Below are 17,560 nucleotides of genomic sequence, written 5' to 3'. Positions count from 1 at the left end.
ACATGACTTTTATTAAAATATGTAGTCCTTTTGCATTTAACGTAACTACCAAAATATTTAAGTTCATATTTACCCTCTTTCCACTTCTTACCTTTTTAAAAAAAAAAAAAAAAGATTTTATTTTTAAGTAATCTTCACACCCAATATGGAGCTTGAACCCACAGCCCCAAGATCAAGACTTTCTCCACCACCTGAGCCAGCCAGGTGCCCCTCCACTTATTTTGTATTTGGCCCACCTGTTTTCTGTTTGATTTTTCCCTCTCTCAAAAAAGCATTATTTTGGATTAGTAAACAATTTTTATTAGTCCATTTTCTACTACTTTAGGTTGTTAGTAATGCATGATTTATTCTTTTAATGATTTCCATAGATACCACAACATGAATCTTGACTTATCAAAGTCTAACACAAGTCATTAGTTTTACCAATTTTCCAATTATGTTAAATATTTAGAACTCTGACTTTCTTTACCCCCTCCATTTCTTATGTTATTGTTGTCATGATCTTTTTTTAAAAAAATCATTTTATTTTATTAATTAATTAACTTGAGAGAGAGAGTGTGCGTGTGAGTGGGGGCGGGGCAGAGAGAGACAGAGAGAGAGAGAGAGAGAGAGAGAGCAAATCTTCAGCAAGCTCCACTCAGCACAAAGCTGGAGCCGGGGTTCAATCCCACGACCCTGGGATTATGACCTGAGCAGAAATCAAGAGTTGGATGCTCAACACACTAAACCACCCGGGCGCCCCATTGTGAAATTTAAAAGGAATTAAAGACAAAGATCGTGACAGGGGTGCCCGGGTGGTGGGATTGGGCCCCGAGTCCAGCTCCATGCTGACGACAGCTCAGAGCCTGCTTGGGATTCTCTCTCCCCTTCTCTCTCTCCCCTCCCCCACATGTGCTCTCTCTCTCTCTCTTTCTCTCTCAAAATAAATAAATAAATATTAACAAAATAAATTCCACCAGACTTCATTATTGTTTTACATTCGTTATTAATTTACACTTACCCATTCCTTGAGGACTTGTCATTCTTTTTTGCATCTTCATGTTTCTGTCACTGTCTTTCTACCTGAAGAGTCATGTTTTGTTTATCTGAAAAAGTTATTTCACATTTAAAATTTTTTAACTTTTTTCTTTTAAAAATATTTATTCATGTATTTATGTATTTATTTATTTCTGAGAGAGAGAGAGAGAGAGAGAGAGAGAGAGAGAGAGAATCTTAAGCAGACTCCACACTTGGCATGGAGTACGACACAGGGTTTGTTCTCACAACACTGGGATCATGACCTGAGCTGAAATCAAGAGTCAGATACTCAACCAACCAAGCTACCCAGGTGCCCCCAATTTTTTATTTTTGAAAAATTTTTTTGAACTAACTTTAAACTTACAGAAAAACTGAAAGGATACTATAAAGAAATCCTGTATGGCCCATATCCAGATTTATTAATTTTTAACAATTTGTCATATTGCTGTTATTATAATCTCGAGAACTATTTGAGAATAATTTGCAAATATAATGTTCCTTTAGCCCTTAATACTTCAGTGAATAGTTCCCGAGAATAAAAGAATACTCTCTTATACAGTAGCTGTCAAATTCAGGGAATTTAACATGGCGCATTGATCTAATCCAATTTTGTCAATTGTCACAATAATGTTATTTATGACATTCCTCCCTTCCAGGATTACTTCTTGCATTAATTGTTGTGCTTTTTTTTTTTTCCAGGATCCTTCCTTCTATTACAGATTCTCAGCCTTTCTTTGTCTTTCATGATGTAGATATTTTTGAAGATTAAAAGCTAGTTATTTTATATAATATCCCTCAATTTAAGTTTCTTGGATGTTTCCTTATGATTAGATTCAGGTTTTGCATTTTGGGCTGAAATAATATATAGATGCTATATTGTTAGGATTTCAAATATGGAGACACATTGTGTCTACCTGTTCCTTTAAAAAAAATTTTTTTTTAATGTGTATTCAGTTTTGAGAGACAGAGAGAGACAGAGTGCGAGCAGGGGAGGGGCAGACAGAGGGAGACACAAAATCTGGAGCAGGCTCCAGGCTCTGAGCTATCAGCCCAGAGCCCGACACAGGGCTCGAACCCATGAACCTGGAGATCATGACCTGAGCTGAAGTTAGACACTTAACTGACTGAGCCACCAGGAGCCTCTCTACCTGTTCCTTATTGGTGATGTTAATTGTAATTAATCACTTGGTTAAGATATTGTCCAGTTTCTCCACTGATAGCTACTACTTTTTACTTCTGTAGTTAATAAATTCTTTATGGATAGATAGCTTTAACTGTGCAACATTCTATTTCTTATCAGACTCACTTGCCATAGATTTAGCATCTATACCAGTCAGGATGTCATCAGGAGACAGCACACCAGTAATGTGAACAGGGAAAATGTAATACAAAGAATTACTAACTAGTAAAAGGTGAGTAACTACTAAAAAGGATGAAAGACATCCAGAAGTATTAAGTGAAAAAAAAAAAAAAAGCAGTTACTACCTCATGGCTCAAGGAGAGTACACACTGAAACATTGAAGGGACTAAGGATTTAGGACATCTCTCTCTCCCTCCCCCTTCTCCTGGCACCCCCACCCGGGTCAAAAAAAAAAAAAAAAAGGCACCTGGGTGGCTCAGTCGGTTGAGCATCTGACTCTTTTTTTTTTTTTAATTTTTTAGTATTTATTTATTTTTGAGGGACAGAGACAGAGTGTGAGTGGGGGAGGGGGCAGAGAGAGAGGAAGACACAGAATCCGAAGCAGGTTCCAGTCTTCAAGCTGTCAGCACAGAGCCTGATGTGGGACTGGAACCCACGAACCTGAACCTGGAGATCATTACCTGAGCTGAAGTCAGATGCTTAACTGACTGAGCCACCCAGGCGCCCCAGCATCTGGCTCTTGGTGTCGGCTCACGGCTAGTGGGAGCTAGCCCCGCATCAAGCTATGCACTCAAAGCGTGGAGGCTGCTTGGGATTCTCCCTCTCCCTCTCTCTCTGCCCTTTCTCTGCTCTCTCTCTCTCTCTCTCTCAAAATAAAGTGTAAAAAAAAAATTAAAAAAAAAGAAAGTTTAAATTCAGACTTTTTCAAAGATAGTGTGGCTACCATAGGAATACACTCAGCTGCTGGTGGGCAGAGGCCAGAGTTCGCATAGAAATGACAACTGGGTGGGAAGAGTGTGGGCTGAATGTACGACTGTAGCTGGTGCGTTGGGGTCATTTGAAGTGCGTACTACTGGGCCTTCCAGGCACCAACCCATTGGCTCTCAAGCTGAGTGACTGAGAAAGGACTGAAGCCCCAACCAAAGTACTTTCTTAGGGTTAGCACATCACAGTGCCCCTCTAGCGCCCTCTATTGACAAAGCCTCACATTGACAGCTGGCAAAAGAAGTTTGCAGAGTGAGGAGAGGCTTGTAGCAGCTCCTCTAGACAAATGGTCTCTAAGGCGGAAAGGAACTTCACCTCTAAAGGTTTGGGAGCTGGAGCTGACATGGCGTAATTGATTGCTGCTAGACATGGATTACCAGTCTGCCGAAGGATGGGGGGTAAGACAGGGGAGATTGCATATGAGCACTTTACCATTTTTTATTTTGTTAAGGCGTTATGTCAGATGCTTCATGTATATTGCCTCGACTCCTCATAAGAACCAAGAGTTGAGTATTATTAGCTACATTATACAGTTGAGGGGATTGAGGCTCAGAGATGTTAAATAACCTGTTCAAGACAGTGGCTGAGTAATGGGGCCAGAATTAAAATCCCTGCCTCCAGAGCTGACATTCTTGCTAGACTACCACACTTTGGGTGACATTTAAATGAGTGGGATTCTCTTATAGGCCCCACCATGTGGACACCTCCAGGCCAGAACCAAAGCTGGGTTTCTGAATTTATCCTGCTTGGCTTCTCTGGTGATCCCACGTTCAACAGGATCCTCTTCATTTCCTTCCTTCTCCTTTACCTGAGCTCAGTCCTGGGCAATGGACTCATCATCGCCCTGATCTGCCTGGACATACAGCTTCACACACCCATGTACTTCTTCCTCTGCATCCTCTCCCTGCTAGATATGGGCTGTGTCACCACTACCATGCCCCAGATGTTGGTGCATCTCCTCGCTCGCTGTCAGACCATCTCCTTTGCCAGCTGTTGGCTGCAGATGTATGTGTTTGGTGCCTTAGGCCTAACTGAGTGTATTTTCTTCGTAGTCATGGCTTATGACCGATATGTGGCCATCTGCCACCCACTGCATTATACTGTCATCCTCAGCTGGGGCCTGTGCATACGACTGGCAGCTGGGACCTGGGCCTGTGGTTTCTTCTTCTCTCTGATCCATACTTTCCTCACCATGAGGCTGCCATACTGTGGGCCCAACGTGGTCAACCACTACTTCTGTGAAGGCCCCTCAGTACGAAGCCTGGCTTGCATGGATACTCACCTTATTGAGATGGTAGACCTGGTCATCAGTGTCTTCATGGTTGTCGCCCCACTCTCCCTCATTCTGGCCTCCTACATCCGTATTGGCCAGACCATTATCAAGATCAAGTCTACACAGGGCCGCTGCAAGGCTTTCTCCACCTGTGCTTCCCATGTGACCGTGGTCACACTCTTCTATGCCCCAGCCACATACATCTATATGAGGCCCAACTCCAGCTATTCCCCTGAGCAAGACAAGCAGATCTCACTCTTTTATAATGTCTTCACTGCCTTTCTCAACCCTGTGGTCTACAGTCTGAGGAACAAGGACATCAAGGGGGCTTTTCTCAAAGTGATGGGGTGGGGTAGGGTGCCCTGGTGAATTGGGAGACAGGAGAGGCCTGAGGTAGAATGTCCAATGCTAAAGAAAGGCACAACATTTATAAGGTATGCAAACAACATTGTGCATTGGAACCAATATAGCACTTGGTCAGTGGAACAAATATGGTACGTGAAACCAACATGACAATCTTGATGAACTTGCTACATTGTGGTGCAATGACAAACAGCTCCATAATCTTAGTGGCTTACAACAGCAGAAGTTCATTTATTGCTCATCTTCCATGTCAGTTGTATGTGGACTGTGGCCTTCTGCCATTGGATTCTTGGATTCAATCTGAAAAAGGAGGCTCTATCTGGAATATCCCATTCTTATGACAGAGAGAAAGGCACATAAAAACTCTTAAAGTTTCTGCTCAGAAGTGACACAGATCTCTTTGCTGATATCCTATTGGCCAAAGCAAATGATATGGTCAAGCCCAATAGGAAAAGGACAGGAAGTATCTACTTCCTACAGAAAAGTAACATGTCATATGGCAATGGGTATGGGTATATAATTCTTCTATAGTGAGAGTGGCAATAATGGGGGTGATAATATTATCTAACACAATGGCACTGGAATGAATAGAATACATGTAATCAACATGAAACATGGTAATTGTAGGTGACATGGTACATGGACATGGTAGAAGGCCAAGATGATGTAGACAATCAAAGTGGTACATGTAACCAACGAATATCTGTAGCCAACATTGAAAATTAAGCTAATGGTATATGGAACCAAGGCTGCCCACAGGCTTGACTTGGTGCATGGAATCAATGTGGTTCATGGGTCTGATGTGGTATACTCTGCATTGTGTTGTCGAAGGACAAAGTACCTGACATTAAGTGACTTGGGTTCTAGTCCTAATCTTATAACATGTTTTATGACTTTAGGCAATTCACTTTCTTTCTCTGGATCTTACCTTACTCATCTATAAAATAAGCATGTTAAATGTAATGGTTTCTTTCTTGTTTTTTCTTTCTTTCTTTCTTTCTTCCTTCCTTCCTTCCTTCCTTCCTTCCTTCCTTCCTTCTTTCTTTTAGAAGGACAGAAAAACAGAGCACAAGCATGGGAGGGGCAGGGAGAGAGGGAGACACAGAATCCCAAGCAGGCTTCAGACTCTGAGCTGTTAGCACAGAGCCTGACACAGGGCTTGAACCCATGAACCACGAGATCATGGCCTGAGCTGAAGTCGGACGCTCAACTGACTGAACCACCCAGGTGCCCCATATGTAATGGTTTCTAAGACCTCTGTGTCTCTAAAATTTTAGAAGAATAGAAGTTGCTGCCATTTGTAAACTATACATACATAGCAGTGACTCTCATTCTTTCAAGGAATCTAAATGACATATGAAGCTAAGAATCCTGGCAAAGGGCCTCAGAGTTAGCATAAGCATCCAACTTCCTTTCAGGTTTCATTGGTGGCTCAGAGGCCTCAGGGATGAGTTGATTCAGTTCCAGTATTTCGTGAGCATCCATTATAGTCCAGCCAGTGTCAGGCCTTGGGGAAACCAAGACAGGTATATGGAGAGATTTACAGTCATGTAATTACAATGCTTCTGGAACAACCCAAGAAGATGCCACAGTAACTCTGAAGGACCAAAGACTTCACAAGAGTGAGGTTCTCTCAATGGGTGCCAGACACAGAGGACCAGACTATGCCTCACCCCACTCCTATCCACCACTGCATACCTCACCACTTTGTAAGCTCTCCAGAACTTGGAGTCAGGGAGAGAGGGATGGAAACCCCAAGAAGATTAGTATTATTTCTCCCACCACTGGGATGATAGCTCAAAATGGAAACTAAACTCAGTTACTGAGAGATGAAGGTGTATTTATCTCAGGAAACAAGTAGCATTCTGTGATAGAGAAAAATGGAGGAGGAAAGCCTGCTTCCCAGGGCCTTACTTGGGAAGGAATTAAGGTTTAGCTGATACCTGAGGATGAGAAGAGTCACCCGTGCAAAGAGCCAAGAAAAGGCATTTCAGGCAAAGGGATGCCAGGTACAAAAGTCCCAGGTCAGGAAAGGACTTTGTATTTTCTGCAGAGCTGGAAGAAGGCCCATGTAATCACAATAAAGTGAGCAGAAGAGGCAGAGATGACATTGAGAAGTAGGCAGAGGACAGTCCTAATGAGCCCTGTAGATAGTGTTTACTTTTTTGCTCAGTGCAGTGGGAATGCTTGGATTCTTACTGGGGAGCAGTGCAGGTTTAGGGATGATGAGCTCCAGTGTGAGTGTGGCTTGAGGTGACCAGAAAGGAGATGGGATAAAAGGTCATCAGGATGAGCATGTCTGAGAACTCACAGGCCAAGAGTGAGAACAAAGAACTCCCTTTTAGAGAGGTACAGAGGGTGTGGCATCCCTAGGGAGACTTCCAGGTTGAGGATCCTGGGAGGGGTGGTTGCTGAATATGGGACTAAGATGGCAAAGAGAGGGAGAACTGGGGAAAGGGAGAAGTAGGGACTTGGGCAAGTGGGGAGATGAACAGAGTCTGGGAATAATAAATGACTAGAGAGTTCTTGGCTTCTGAGGTGATGGAGATTTCGTTTCTAGTACTTAGGTGTGGAGTTGGGTGCTAGTATGGTCCTAAAGCATTTACTCAGAGGTGAAACAGGTCATTTGGGTGGGTGGGTACAGCTACACCAATAGGCTCCAGTACCTGGTATGACAAAGTTCCAGGCAGAGGGATTCAGGTAGAAAGTGAAGGGTCCCATGGATTATTAAGGTATTCCTTCCCCCATCTGGGGAAGGAGTAAGGAGCTATGTGGTTGGTGGAGAGGACTTGCTAACTGATGAGAGGTTCTTCTGGCCTTGTGGGGAAGCAGGCTGCCTCAATAATGGGGGAGAAGTCTTCCTGGCTGTTGGAGTTCCTTCTAGAAGGTGGGAAGTCCACCTAGTGGCTCTTCTACAACTAGATAGTCAGGGGCCAGGGTAATGGAGAGATGAGTCTTGTGGCTAAAATGTGATAAGGTTTCATTAGTTTCTCTACTAGGACAGATTGCTACCATTCATAATTCAGGGTGATAGTAGATTTTATCTTAACAATGGTGAACAACCTGTATTTTTAAGCATCAAGGCTGAGGGATGGGGTGGAGGAAAGGTGGGGACACAGTATTTTCAGAAGAATGGCTTGTGAGACATAATGAGGGTTTGGGTTGAAGAGCACTTAGTGAGGGAGACCTGGGCATGGCTTGTGAAGGTGATTATAGCGGATGGTTGTAGTGAATGGGGAGATGCCAAAAGATGTGACAAGGAAAGAAGCAAGAACACTTAATGGCTTGGGTGTGTTGGTAAAACAGAGAAATCAAGGAAGCTAGCAAGGTTTTAAGCCAGCTTTACCACTGTCTCTGCTTCCCTACAGTTTATTGATGGGAGCCAGCTGATTGCCAACTGTCATTCCCAAATCTGTGGCACTGCAGGAAGAAGTCATGGCCCTTGTCCTGCTGGAATTTGTGGCCTACAAACCAGCACAGTTCATAGGAGGCATATGTACTTAGGGGTGGGGTTAGAAATTACTGTTGTTCAATAATTTCTCTGTCAATTTGGGTCTCAATGGGGTGGTTTTTGTGGTTTTTACTCCCTTTCCTGCTAAGTTTCCTAGAATTTTCTCTAGAGGCAACACTCTCAGATGGGCTTTTGCCTAATCACCTGGAATATTTCCCACCCTGAGCTCTAAATTTCCTGTATCCCCCTTTCTTCCGGAACTCTACCCAGTTCTCTCTAATCCTTAATCCTACAACACTGTTCTCTGGCCTAATCGAACCTCATTGTCAAGCCGTCTCTTCCCATTGTACCAGTTATTATCTAGGCGGAAAGCCTGACCAATGCCCTTCATATCTCTACAATTCATCCTTTGCTCCTGTGATTTGGGGGCTTGATGTGTCCTGTTAATCCTTCTATGTGGTATCTGCCTGCTCTCCCCCAATGCCCAGCATCTCTCCTCAAGCCCCCTTCCTTACTACTTTCCAAAACAGGTTCAGCAAATGTCCTATAAGCGACTGTGAAATGCAAAGCCAAATATTTTCCTTCAAAATTCAAGTTACAATCACCATAACTTCCATTAATACCACAATTACTATTACTTTCTTTGCTGAGTTCAAAGCACCTTCAATGACATCTGTTTGGATTGAATCTGTACCACTTTCATTGGAGCCTTCACTGTTTTATTGAGGACTATTAGTTAATGAAGGTTCAATAACTCTGAGGTTAAAGAGGCCTGATATTAATCACAAGGAGGCCTAATAGTTTTAAATTTCCTTTGTGTTTAAAGTGAGAATCTGACAATATTTTTCCATGGCATCATCTCATTGAATGCCTATCACTTGTATCCATTAGGCGATTTAGAATTTCAAATTCAAAGTCAAATTTGAAACAGAAAAGGCTGGGATAGTTCAATGGACTGTGGGAATTCAGAATCATGACAAGGATAAAATAAATGCCAGGAACTCCTGCCTCTTTTCCCCTTTTGTTCCCTGGTGGTAGAAAGAGTGAAGGCAAAATTTGGAGGAGATTTTGTGAAGGTTGTTAGGGGCTCTGTGTGAGAGCTTACCCCTCTGATTCCAGCTTCACTGGAGTGTTGCTTACGTTTCTTGGCACTGAAGTATTGTCTGCCTTTTTTTTTGTATGATAGGCACTGTGTGGTCAGTACAATTTCTGAGATTCTGTGGAGCAACTTTTCTGTGCCTCTTCCAAGGTGCTGGGGACTCTAGGGAGCCACGGGTATGGGTGAAGGGGTCTGGCACTGGTAAGAGAAGTCAGCCCTACTCTGATCACTATATCCTGCTATACCTGTCAGTATCTTTTTGAATCAAGTACTCTAGTAACACGTTATTACTCAGTTTAGATTTGAACAAATGTTTATTTAAAAAGCTCTATCATGTGAGAATATCACTGAAAGTATCTGAGGAGTTCTGGCTGTTTGTAATCAGGGCCTCTTCATTTGGTACCTTGAAAGGGTGTCATAATTTTTCTAGTTTTGCCAGTTCAGAGTTCATAGGTTTCTTGGTGACAGACTCAAATTCACTAAATCCACACTAGAATGAGGTATGAACAAATGCCAACATCTTCATTTATAATGTTAGCTATCCCTTTCCAGAGAGCAGAATGGCCCCTCTTTTGAAGCTGAAATGATCTCAATAGTTTGCTTGGTAATGGTGGTATTAGGAAAAAGAAGTAGAGCATGACAAGAAGAATGGCAGTGTTTATGTAAAGCATGCAATGCATCAAGCACTGTTTTGAGAACTTTACCTACATTAACTTCTCACAACAATCCTACAAGGTGATGGTTTGCCACAAAGTATGAGCTCTGCCCCAGTATGGTATGGTTTGGGTGATGTTTCATCTGTACATCAAGAGACCCTCAAAATATCTCTTCACCACAGCAGGGCTCGCTCTGTACCCTGGGACCCACACTCCCATGAAAGTACTAGATAGACAATGACCAATTCCTGAATCCTGTTTCTAAGGTCACTTTTCCTTTCTCTTGAGACTATGTTTCTTTAGATCTGTTTGTACTCCTGATTGAGATAAAATAAAGTCACTCATAGGGGTCCTGTTAGTCTTTGTGTCCTGGCCATCCTGAGTTGATTTAATAGGCGCAATCTTCATGAGCTCATTCATTCAATCATCAAACGTTAATGATACTTTGTGCCAGACCCTTTGCTGAGCCCTGGGAAACACATAAATCAGACATAGGTCCTGACTTGGCACCCTATCTACAGTTGGGTCTCTTGATGTTTGAGGATAGCTCACCTGCTGGAACCATCAACAGCTCCCACCCAGGCACCAACCTTACATATTATCTCCCATAACTCTCAGTCAGTGATTCATGCCTATCCATAGGGTGATGGGAGGGAATAGGGTGGAACATGTGGTTTCAGGTCTGGTTGTAGCCTTCTGTGCTCCAATGGCCTCACTCAGAGGCCTTGCTTGAACCTGTTAACTTGAGGAAAGCCCTCTTCACATCTTTGTTTCTAAGGCTATAGATGATGGGATTGAGAAAGGCAGAGATAATATTGTAGAACAGAGCCAGTTTCTTGTCCCGCTCTGGGGAGGCATTGGCCCCGGGGTTCATGTACATAAACATGGCAGGTCCACAGAACATGGTGACCACAGTGATGTGGGAGGCACAGGTGGAGAAGGCCTTGAGTCGACCCTGAGCTGAGCGGATCTTCAAGATTGTGGCAAAGATGCGGACATAAGAGGCCAGAATGAAAGAGAGGGGTACCAGGAGAAGGATGAAGCCCAGGATAAAATCTACTTGGTCATTGAGGGATGTGTCTGCACAGGCCAGCTTCAGAACAGCAGGGACCTCACAGAAGAAGTGATTGATCTCATTGGGGCCACAGTAGGGCAAGCGCATTGTGAAGACAGTGTAGACTAAGGAACAGCTGATACCCCACAGTCCACAAAAGATGGCCATTGCCCCACACAGCCATGGGGTCATGATAACCTTGTATCTGAGTGGATAACAGATGGCCACATATCTATCATAGGCCATAACAGAGAACAGCCAGCCCTCAGTGATGCCCAACACCAGAAAGATGTACATCTGGGCCACACACCCAACATAGGAGATAGTTTTCTTCTGGCAGATCAGATGCACCAACATCTGGGGCACAGTAGTGGTGACATAGCTCATGTCCAGAATGGAGAGGACACTGAGGAAGAAGTACATGGGTGTGTGGAGGCGGGAGTCCAAGTGAATCAAGGTGACAATGAGTCCATTGCCCACAAGTGTAGAGAGGTAGAGAAAGAGGAAGATGTTGAAGAGGATTGTATTAATTTGGGAATCCCTGGAGAAGCCCAGAAGGATGAATTCAGACACAGAGCTGTGGTTGTCCCAGGGAAAGTTCTGCATTCTCCTTCATCTGCAGAAAGAGAAATGAACTGACTAGTGGCCCAGCTTAGGATGCACATTCAGGTACAATGACCATTCAGTTGCTGGCAGCTGGTGTTTATTTGGATACTATTTGGGACTAATAGAAGTTCAAAGACTGTGGTCTAGTCAGAGTGAGGCCAAATTTGGGGAGGGGAGGGAAACCTTCATGGAATTTTCTGTTTCTCAGGCCCAAATCTTTTTTCAAGACCACCAGGGTCTCATTTTATTCTATCAGCCCCAGCAAGGCCACCTGTTTTCTTGTCTTTCAGGACCTACAATCACATAATGCATTGCTTGGGGGCTCTTCTCCCCTAGTCCTGGCTATAGAGTGGGGTAATGATCTGAAGCTCTCCCATCCCTCTCCTTGAAAAACAAACACTCAGAACCCTTTCCTTTGGTGCTTTAACCTTCTGATCGTTACAGTATAGAGGAGGTGAGTCAGAAATGTGAGAAAGATATATGACTCCAGAAACATTAAAATGTTTAGAAAAATCTTACTCAGGTCTGTGTTTCTTGAATCTTTTGGGCCTCTGGAAGCTTCCTCACATCCAATTTTATTTTAGACAAATTTTTCACCACTCTGCTTCATCCTGGCCTTACCCACAAATGAAGGGAAGGGTCTTCCTGCTTCACCCTAAAACTATAATAGAGGTAGAATAATAGCTATCTTTTTTTGCTTAAAGGCAGCTTTGGCATCTCTTAATCCCTCCAACCTGGTAGGAATACCCTCCCAATGGTAATATATCCCTTGGAGTCCTTTCCTTTTTGCAGCTGAGATTTATGACAGGAGGGGAGACCCATTTAAAGGCTGCATGAGTTTAGTTTATATCTTAAAACTTAGGGCTGATTCCTTGTTTGTGATGCCATAGGAGGTGGTGTGTTCTAGTGGAGCATGGGATTTGGAATCAGAAGACTAGACTTCAAGTTCTTGATGCCTCAACTGTGCTTCTGCTCAAGTAATTTAATCTCCTTGAGCCCCATTTCCTTTTCTGTAAAATCCACATAAAATTTACCAGAAGAGATGTCATGAGAAGTAATACATAATAGGTGTGAAGTGCTTAGCTCTGTGATTAGCACATAGCAGGAGCTCAGTAATGTTAGTTCCCATCAAATCCCCTTCCTCATGGTATCATTCATCAAATGGTCGACAAACACTGATTGAGCACCTACTACCTATCAGGCTCTATTCTAAGAGCTGAAGAGACAAGGACAAATAAGTTCTATTCCTAATTCTCAAGGAGCTTACAGTCTGGTTAGAGAGATAGAAGAGTAGAGGCACAAACCACATCCCAATGTGCTTAGCACTATGACGGAAATATGGCTAGCAGTCAAAGCTCTGTGCTAAGCACCAGGGATACAGTAATAAAAATCTCTGCCCTCAAAACACATGCACAGGAAGGAGACAGGTAAACAATAAATGACAGTCAAATGATAAGTGCTGATGGGAGTAAGTACAGAGTGTCACAGGAGCCTGGATAGGCTGTGCTTCCTTAAAGAAGCACCTAGGTAGCCTTTGGGAGCTAGACTTCTCCAAGAAGAGGACACATAATGTGAAACTTAAAAGCTGAGCAAAAATTAGCTAAGCAAAGATCCTAAGGAAGAGTTTTGCAAGAAGATGGAGTTGCAGGTGCAAAGGACCATAACTAAGGGAGAGTTTTGTACAACCATGGAGCACAAGACATAAAATCTGAGGGTAGGATAGTCTTCACAGGGCAAGAGGGAAAAGAAAAGGGTATTGTGTACTTTAATAAGGAGCATGGAGTTGATCATTTAGGCCATGACAATTTGGAGATAAGTTTTAAGTAGAAAAGTAATTCATTGAGGCTTAGGTTTTAGAAATGTCACTACTTGGGTGGAAGTTAGAAGAAGGCATTGGAGGAAGACCATTTGAGGGGTATGGGAAAAAGGCAGAAGCAGCATAGCATTATAGGCAATAAAGAAGAGAAGAGATATTAGAGAGAGGTGTGGGAAATTGAATCAACAGAACTTGGTAACTGAGGGGTACATAAGATGAGAAAGAGGGAGGGGACAAAGATGAGCTTGAGGTTTCAGGTTTGGGAACCATTACAAGACAAAACCTGGGTGGAGGTGGAGGTGGAGGAGGGAGAGATGGCGTGAGGCAGGAAATGACTGGAAGGTAATGATTAACTCTATTACAGACATAGAGCTTGGAACATGAGGCATCCTTGAGGATCTGACTATCAAAGAATAGGTCAGAGAGCCTTCAAACTCAGGAAGGATATCTAATAAAAATTGGGGAGGTAATCAAGATACATAATGGATGAGAACTAACCAGGATAGTCTAGAGAAAGAGCAGAGAATCAAAATCTGCAGCCTGGGGCATGAACACAAGAAAGATCAGCAGTAGAAGAGCTGGGGCTTGAGCAAGAGCATCAGGGAGGCAGGGAACTTGGTTCCACCAACCAAGGAAGCTAACATCTCCAAAAGGGCCTATGGTGCCAGACACTACAGAGAGAGCAGGAGGAATAAAACTTTAAAAATATAATAATGTGGAAATTATTCTTGGCTTGAAAGTGGGAAATTTTGATGAAGTGATGAAAGTAAAAATCAGACACCAATGGGTTTTGAAGAGTGAACTGGTCTGTAAAGTGGAGTAATGAAGAGATATCTAAGATTGGGATGGACAAAAGGTGGAAAGAGTGTTTTATTTGTGTTGCTGTTTTTTAAAGATATATACACGGGGGAGGGGGGAAGCCAAAAGAGAGAGAGAAAGAGGTGATATTGCAAGGTCTCTGAGGAGGCAACAGCAACGGGACTAAGTGCCCAAGTCATGATAGGCAGCTTCAGGAAAAGTACAATGGAAGGAAAGGAGGTAAGAATGAGTTGTATACAGATCTTTTACTTGTGACCACCAGAAATTTCAAGATCACCTTCCCATGGACCAGTCGGTCTCATGGGTTCTTCCTTCACAGGAAGGTGATGTAGATGGTGAGGAAGACAATCTGATCCAGTGGTTGAAAGTAGAATTTCATGTCTCAAATGGTAGAACAAGAAGCTAATGTCAAGAAAAGAAATGTTATAGCGTAGAGCTAAAATCCTCTGTCCCTTCCTTGGATTCAAAAAGCCAACCACAACAGTTTAGGTGGAGTAGCAGTTCATTGGGCAATAACTGAGGACCGGAAGTGGATCAGTGTAAGTAAACTTTCTAAAAAGTCATCATGGAGGTGACATCATTGAGAAAGGATGCTAACAGATGACACAAGGTGTCATGGAATGTGTCTGGGGTAGCCAGACTTCATGTAGGGCATCTTTTTCAATGGTGGGTCCACATTTTAAAGGGAGTGTGGATATGTTGAAATAGGTTATAAAGAAGGGTCTGGAAACCATATCATATGAGGAAGTGTCGGAGCAATTGGGTATGTTTACCATGTGGAATAAAAGGTGAAGGGCATTCTGGAAGCTGAGGGCCAACTCTCTGAAAGGTTTTCATGTGGAAGACGGATAAGACTTGTCCGGGGTGGTCTTAAGAAGTATAGTTGGGAGTTACACTAGGGAGACAAGATCCAATGTAATACAACCAGCTGACATTAGAGAGGGCAGTCCACAGATAGAATCAACTGTCCTGAAAGGTAGTGAACTTGCTCATCCTGTGAGAGGATCAAACAAAATGTCAAAATGCATTGTGACCAACCTGCTGGTAGAGAAGGAGTGTCTCTGGTCTAGTCTATTTGGAAGAGTTGAAGACCTTGACATCCCTCTGGCAGCTCCACCTGGACCTGATATCTGATGCCTGGACTATTGCAGTAGGCTCTCAATAGGCTTCCCATCCCCAGTCCTTGCTACATACTCAGTGACCAGAATATGGTACAGAATTGGAGAAAAGAGGAGTATAGAAGGAAAGAGAAAGAAAGGCCAGGAATAGATTAACGGGGGCTCCAAGCCCACTGTGAGCCTCCTCTCCAGCCACCCCAGGGGGTTTAATGACAGGATATCAGTATCCTGTTTGGAAGCAATCACCTCCCTCTCCTTCCCAAATAAGAGCATTTCAGATCTTCTCAGTTCTAACATCTCCCTCCAGCTCCCACCTTCTATAACTGATCACCCCCACTTTTATCTCTCCTACCAGGGCCTCATCCTAAATCCTCTATGGAGAGCCAACTGCTTCAGTTCTGTAACAGCAGCCTTCACTTCCTTCCATCTCTCTCCCCCTCAACTGAGGAGCACACCCAAAAGACAAATAAGGAGGGAGAGGGAGAGGGAGAGAGAAAGACAAAGAGACTGATCACTGTACAGAGAGAAGTCAATGAACACAGGAGGACAGAGGTCAGGAAATCGAGCAGATGCCCAGGAGGACCTATGTGGGTGGAAAGGAGGCAGGCAGGCATCCAGTGAGACAGGCGGGGACAAGTGAAAAGCAGGCCCCTTCCTCTGCCCTTTTACTCCTTACCTGTCACTGGGCTCAGTGTGGGATGAGCCAGGGGCTTGTTGGTTCCCTCTTTCATAATCTGCTCCTGATCCTCAGGGAAGACAAATCAGGTAGCTTCTTAATGAGCTTCTGTGCCGTGGGATTCTCCAGGCCCCGTCACAGCCATCCCAAGCCCTGACCACACTTCACCTCCCCAGACTGGCACTCAAAGCCTACACGCCCAGGTCCCCTGACCCTCCCAGCTCAGCACCCCTCGCTCCCCATGGGCTTCTTCTTACTCTGCCTCAGAGTCCAAGGGGACAGATGTGTGGGTGTCAATTACTGTAAGTGCATTGATTGAGAAGTGCAAGAGGTGAAGGCCAAGCATGCAGACCAGGGAAGGCTTCCATGAGCCATAAAGAATCCACAGGTGTTTGAGGGAAAGGGGAATGGCAGAGAAGAGCTCTGCTCTGCTCTCAGTCCCCAGGACCCTGATCCACTCTCTCCATCATGCCCTGCTGGATCCTGGCCTGTTTTGTGTTCTGACATCCTGTGGTCCCCAAAGACTGTGGCTCCCTGCACTGAAGATAATATACCAACAATTGTGAGATATTTCACAGAACCTGGCTCAGGATGAAACAACTGATAAATATTCCACATGGGAGCGAAGCCCTGAACAGTCGGAAGGCCTGAGATCAGATCCTGGCTCTTCCACTTAGTAATAGTGTAGTATTAGACAAGATAGCAGCCTTCCTGTACCTCAGTTTCCTTACCAGTAAAATGAGGCAATAACAGTATAGGGTAGCTGTGGGAATTAAATATGATTGAGTATGAAACAGATGTAGTAAAATGTGCATATCATTTATGCTTGACATAGCTCCCCAGTATATATCAGATGGTTGATCTGCTTGTCCCACAAACGTATATTTTCATAATGAGACTTAGAGTGATGAGGGACCACAACGTGTCCTTCTCAGCCACCAGCTCTGCTTCTTGCCTGGGACAGGACACACAGCAGGTACCTCCTAACTGTGGTCAGAATCCATCCCCATCATAGATGGGAGAGACAGCCCCTTGGATGACATGAAGTGAGAAGTCTGAACTTACCTTCTTTGATTTGAAATCACCATCGCCTGGAGTCAAACACTTGGGCTACTCAGAAATGGTAATGGAGTCATCTTATTTTCAAACTCTGGTTGGTGGCAACTGCCTAGAACACTGGATCGAGGCAGAAACTGAGTAACCTCAGGCTCATGGAGAGGGACTGCCATGATCGTTCAGTAACACCTGCCATGAGAACTGGAGGGAGGTTAGCAGAACATGTAGGTGTTAATATGGTGTTTCAAAAGTCCCCTTGAAGTTTTCATCATCCCTTCTATTAGCATGTGCAATGCAACTCAGCAAAGTGTGTTCCCTACTTAGCACTGCCTGTGTTCATCCAGGGGAACCCTCCGCTGGCTTTCATCCTTCTATCTGCAAGCTCCCCCTTTAGTTTTGTTGAAGAGAAAGAAAAAGAAGGCATTGCGTTA

At 43.8% G+C, this 17,560-nt stretch overlaps 2 protein-coding genes across 2 annotated transcripts; one reads left to right on the top strand and one right to left on the bottom strand.

Annotated features, from left to right (window-relative positions):
• The first annotated feature begins 3,836 nt into the window (after nucleotides 1-3,836).
• LOC125912692 (olfactory receptor 2A12-like) lies at nucleotides 3,837-4,784 on the top strand. Its single transcript, XM_049617343.1, has one exon. It carries the CDS (start codon nucleotides 3,837-3,839, stop codon nucleotides 4,782-4,784), a length of 948 nt encoding a protein of 315 aa, XP_049473300.1.
• Nucleotides 4,785-10,696: 5,912 nt separating this feature from the next.
• LOC125912695 (putative olfactory receptor 2B3) lies at nucleotides 10,697-11,673 on the bottom strand. Its single transcript, XM_049617347.1, has one exon. It carries the CDS (start codon nucleotides 11,642-11,644, stop codon nucleotides 10,697-10,699), a length of 948 nt encoding a protein of 315 aa, XP_049473304.1. The 5' UTR covers nucleotides 11,645-11,673.
• Between the last annotated feature and the right edge of the window lie 5,887 nt (nucleotides 11,674-17,560).

The sequence above is a fragment of the Panthera uncia genome, assembly GCF_023721935.1.
Source record: "Panthera uncia isolate 11264 chromosome C1 unlocalized genomic scaffold, Puncia_PCG_1.0 HiC_scaffold_4, whole genome shotgun sequence".
Classification (NCBI taxonomy): domain Eukaryota; kingdom Metazoa; phylum Chordata; class Mammalia; order Carnivora; family Felidae; genus Panthera; species Panthera uncia.
Note: the sequence above shows the minus strand (reverse complement) of the source record. Positions and strands in the feature narration are given on the sequence as shown.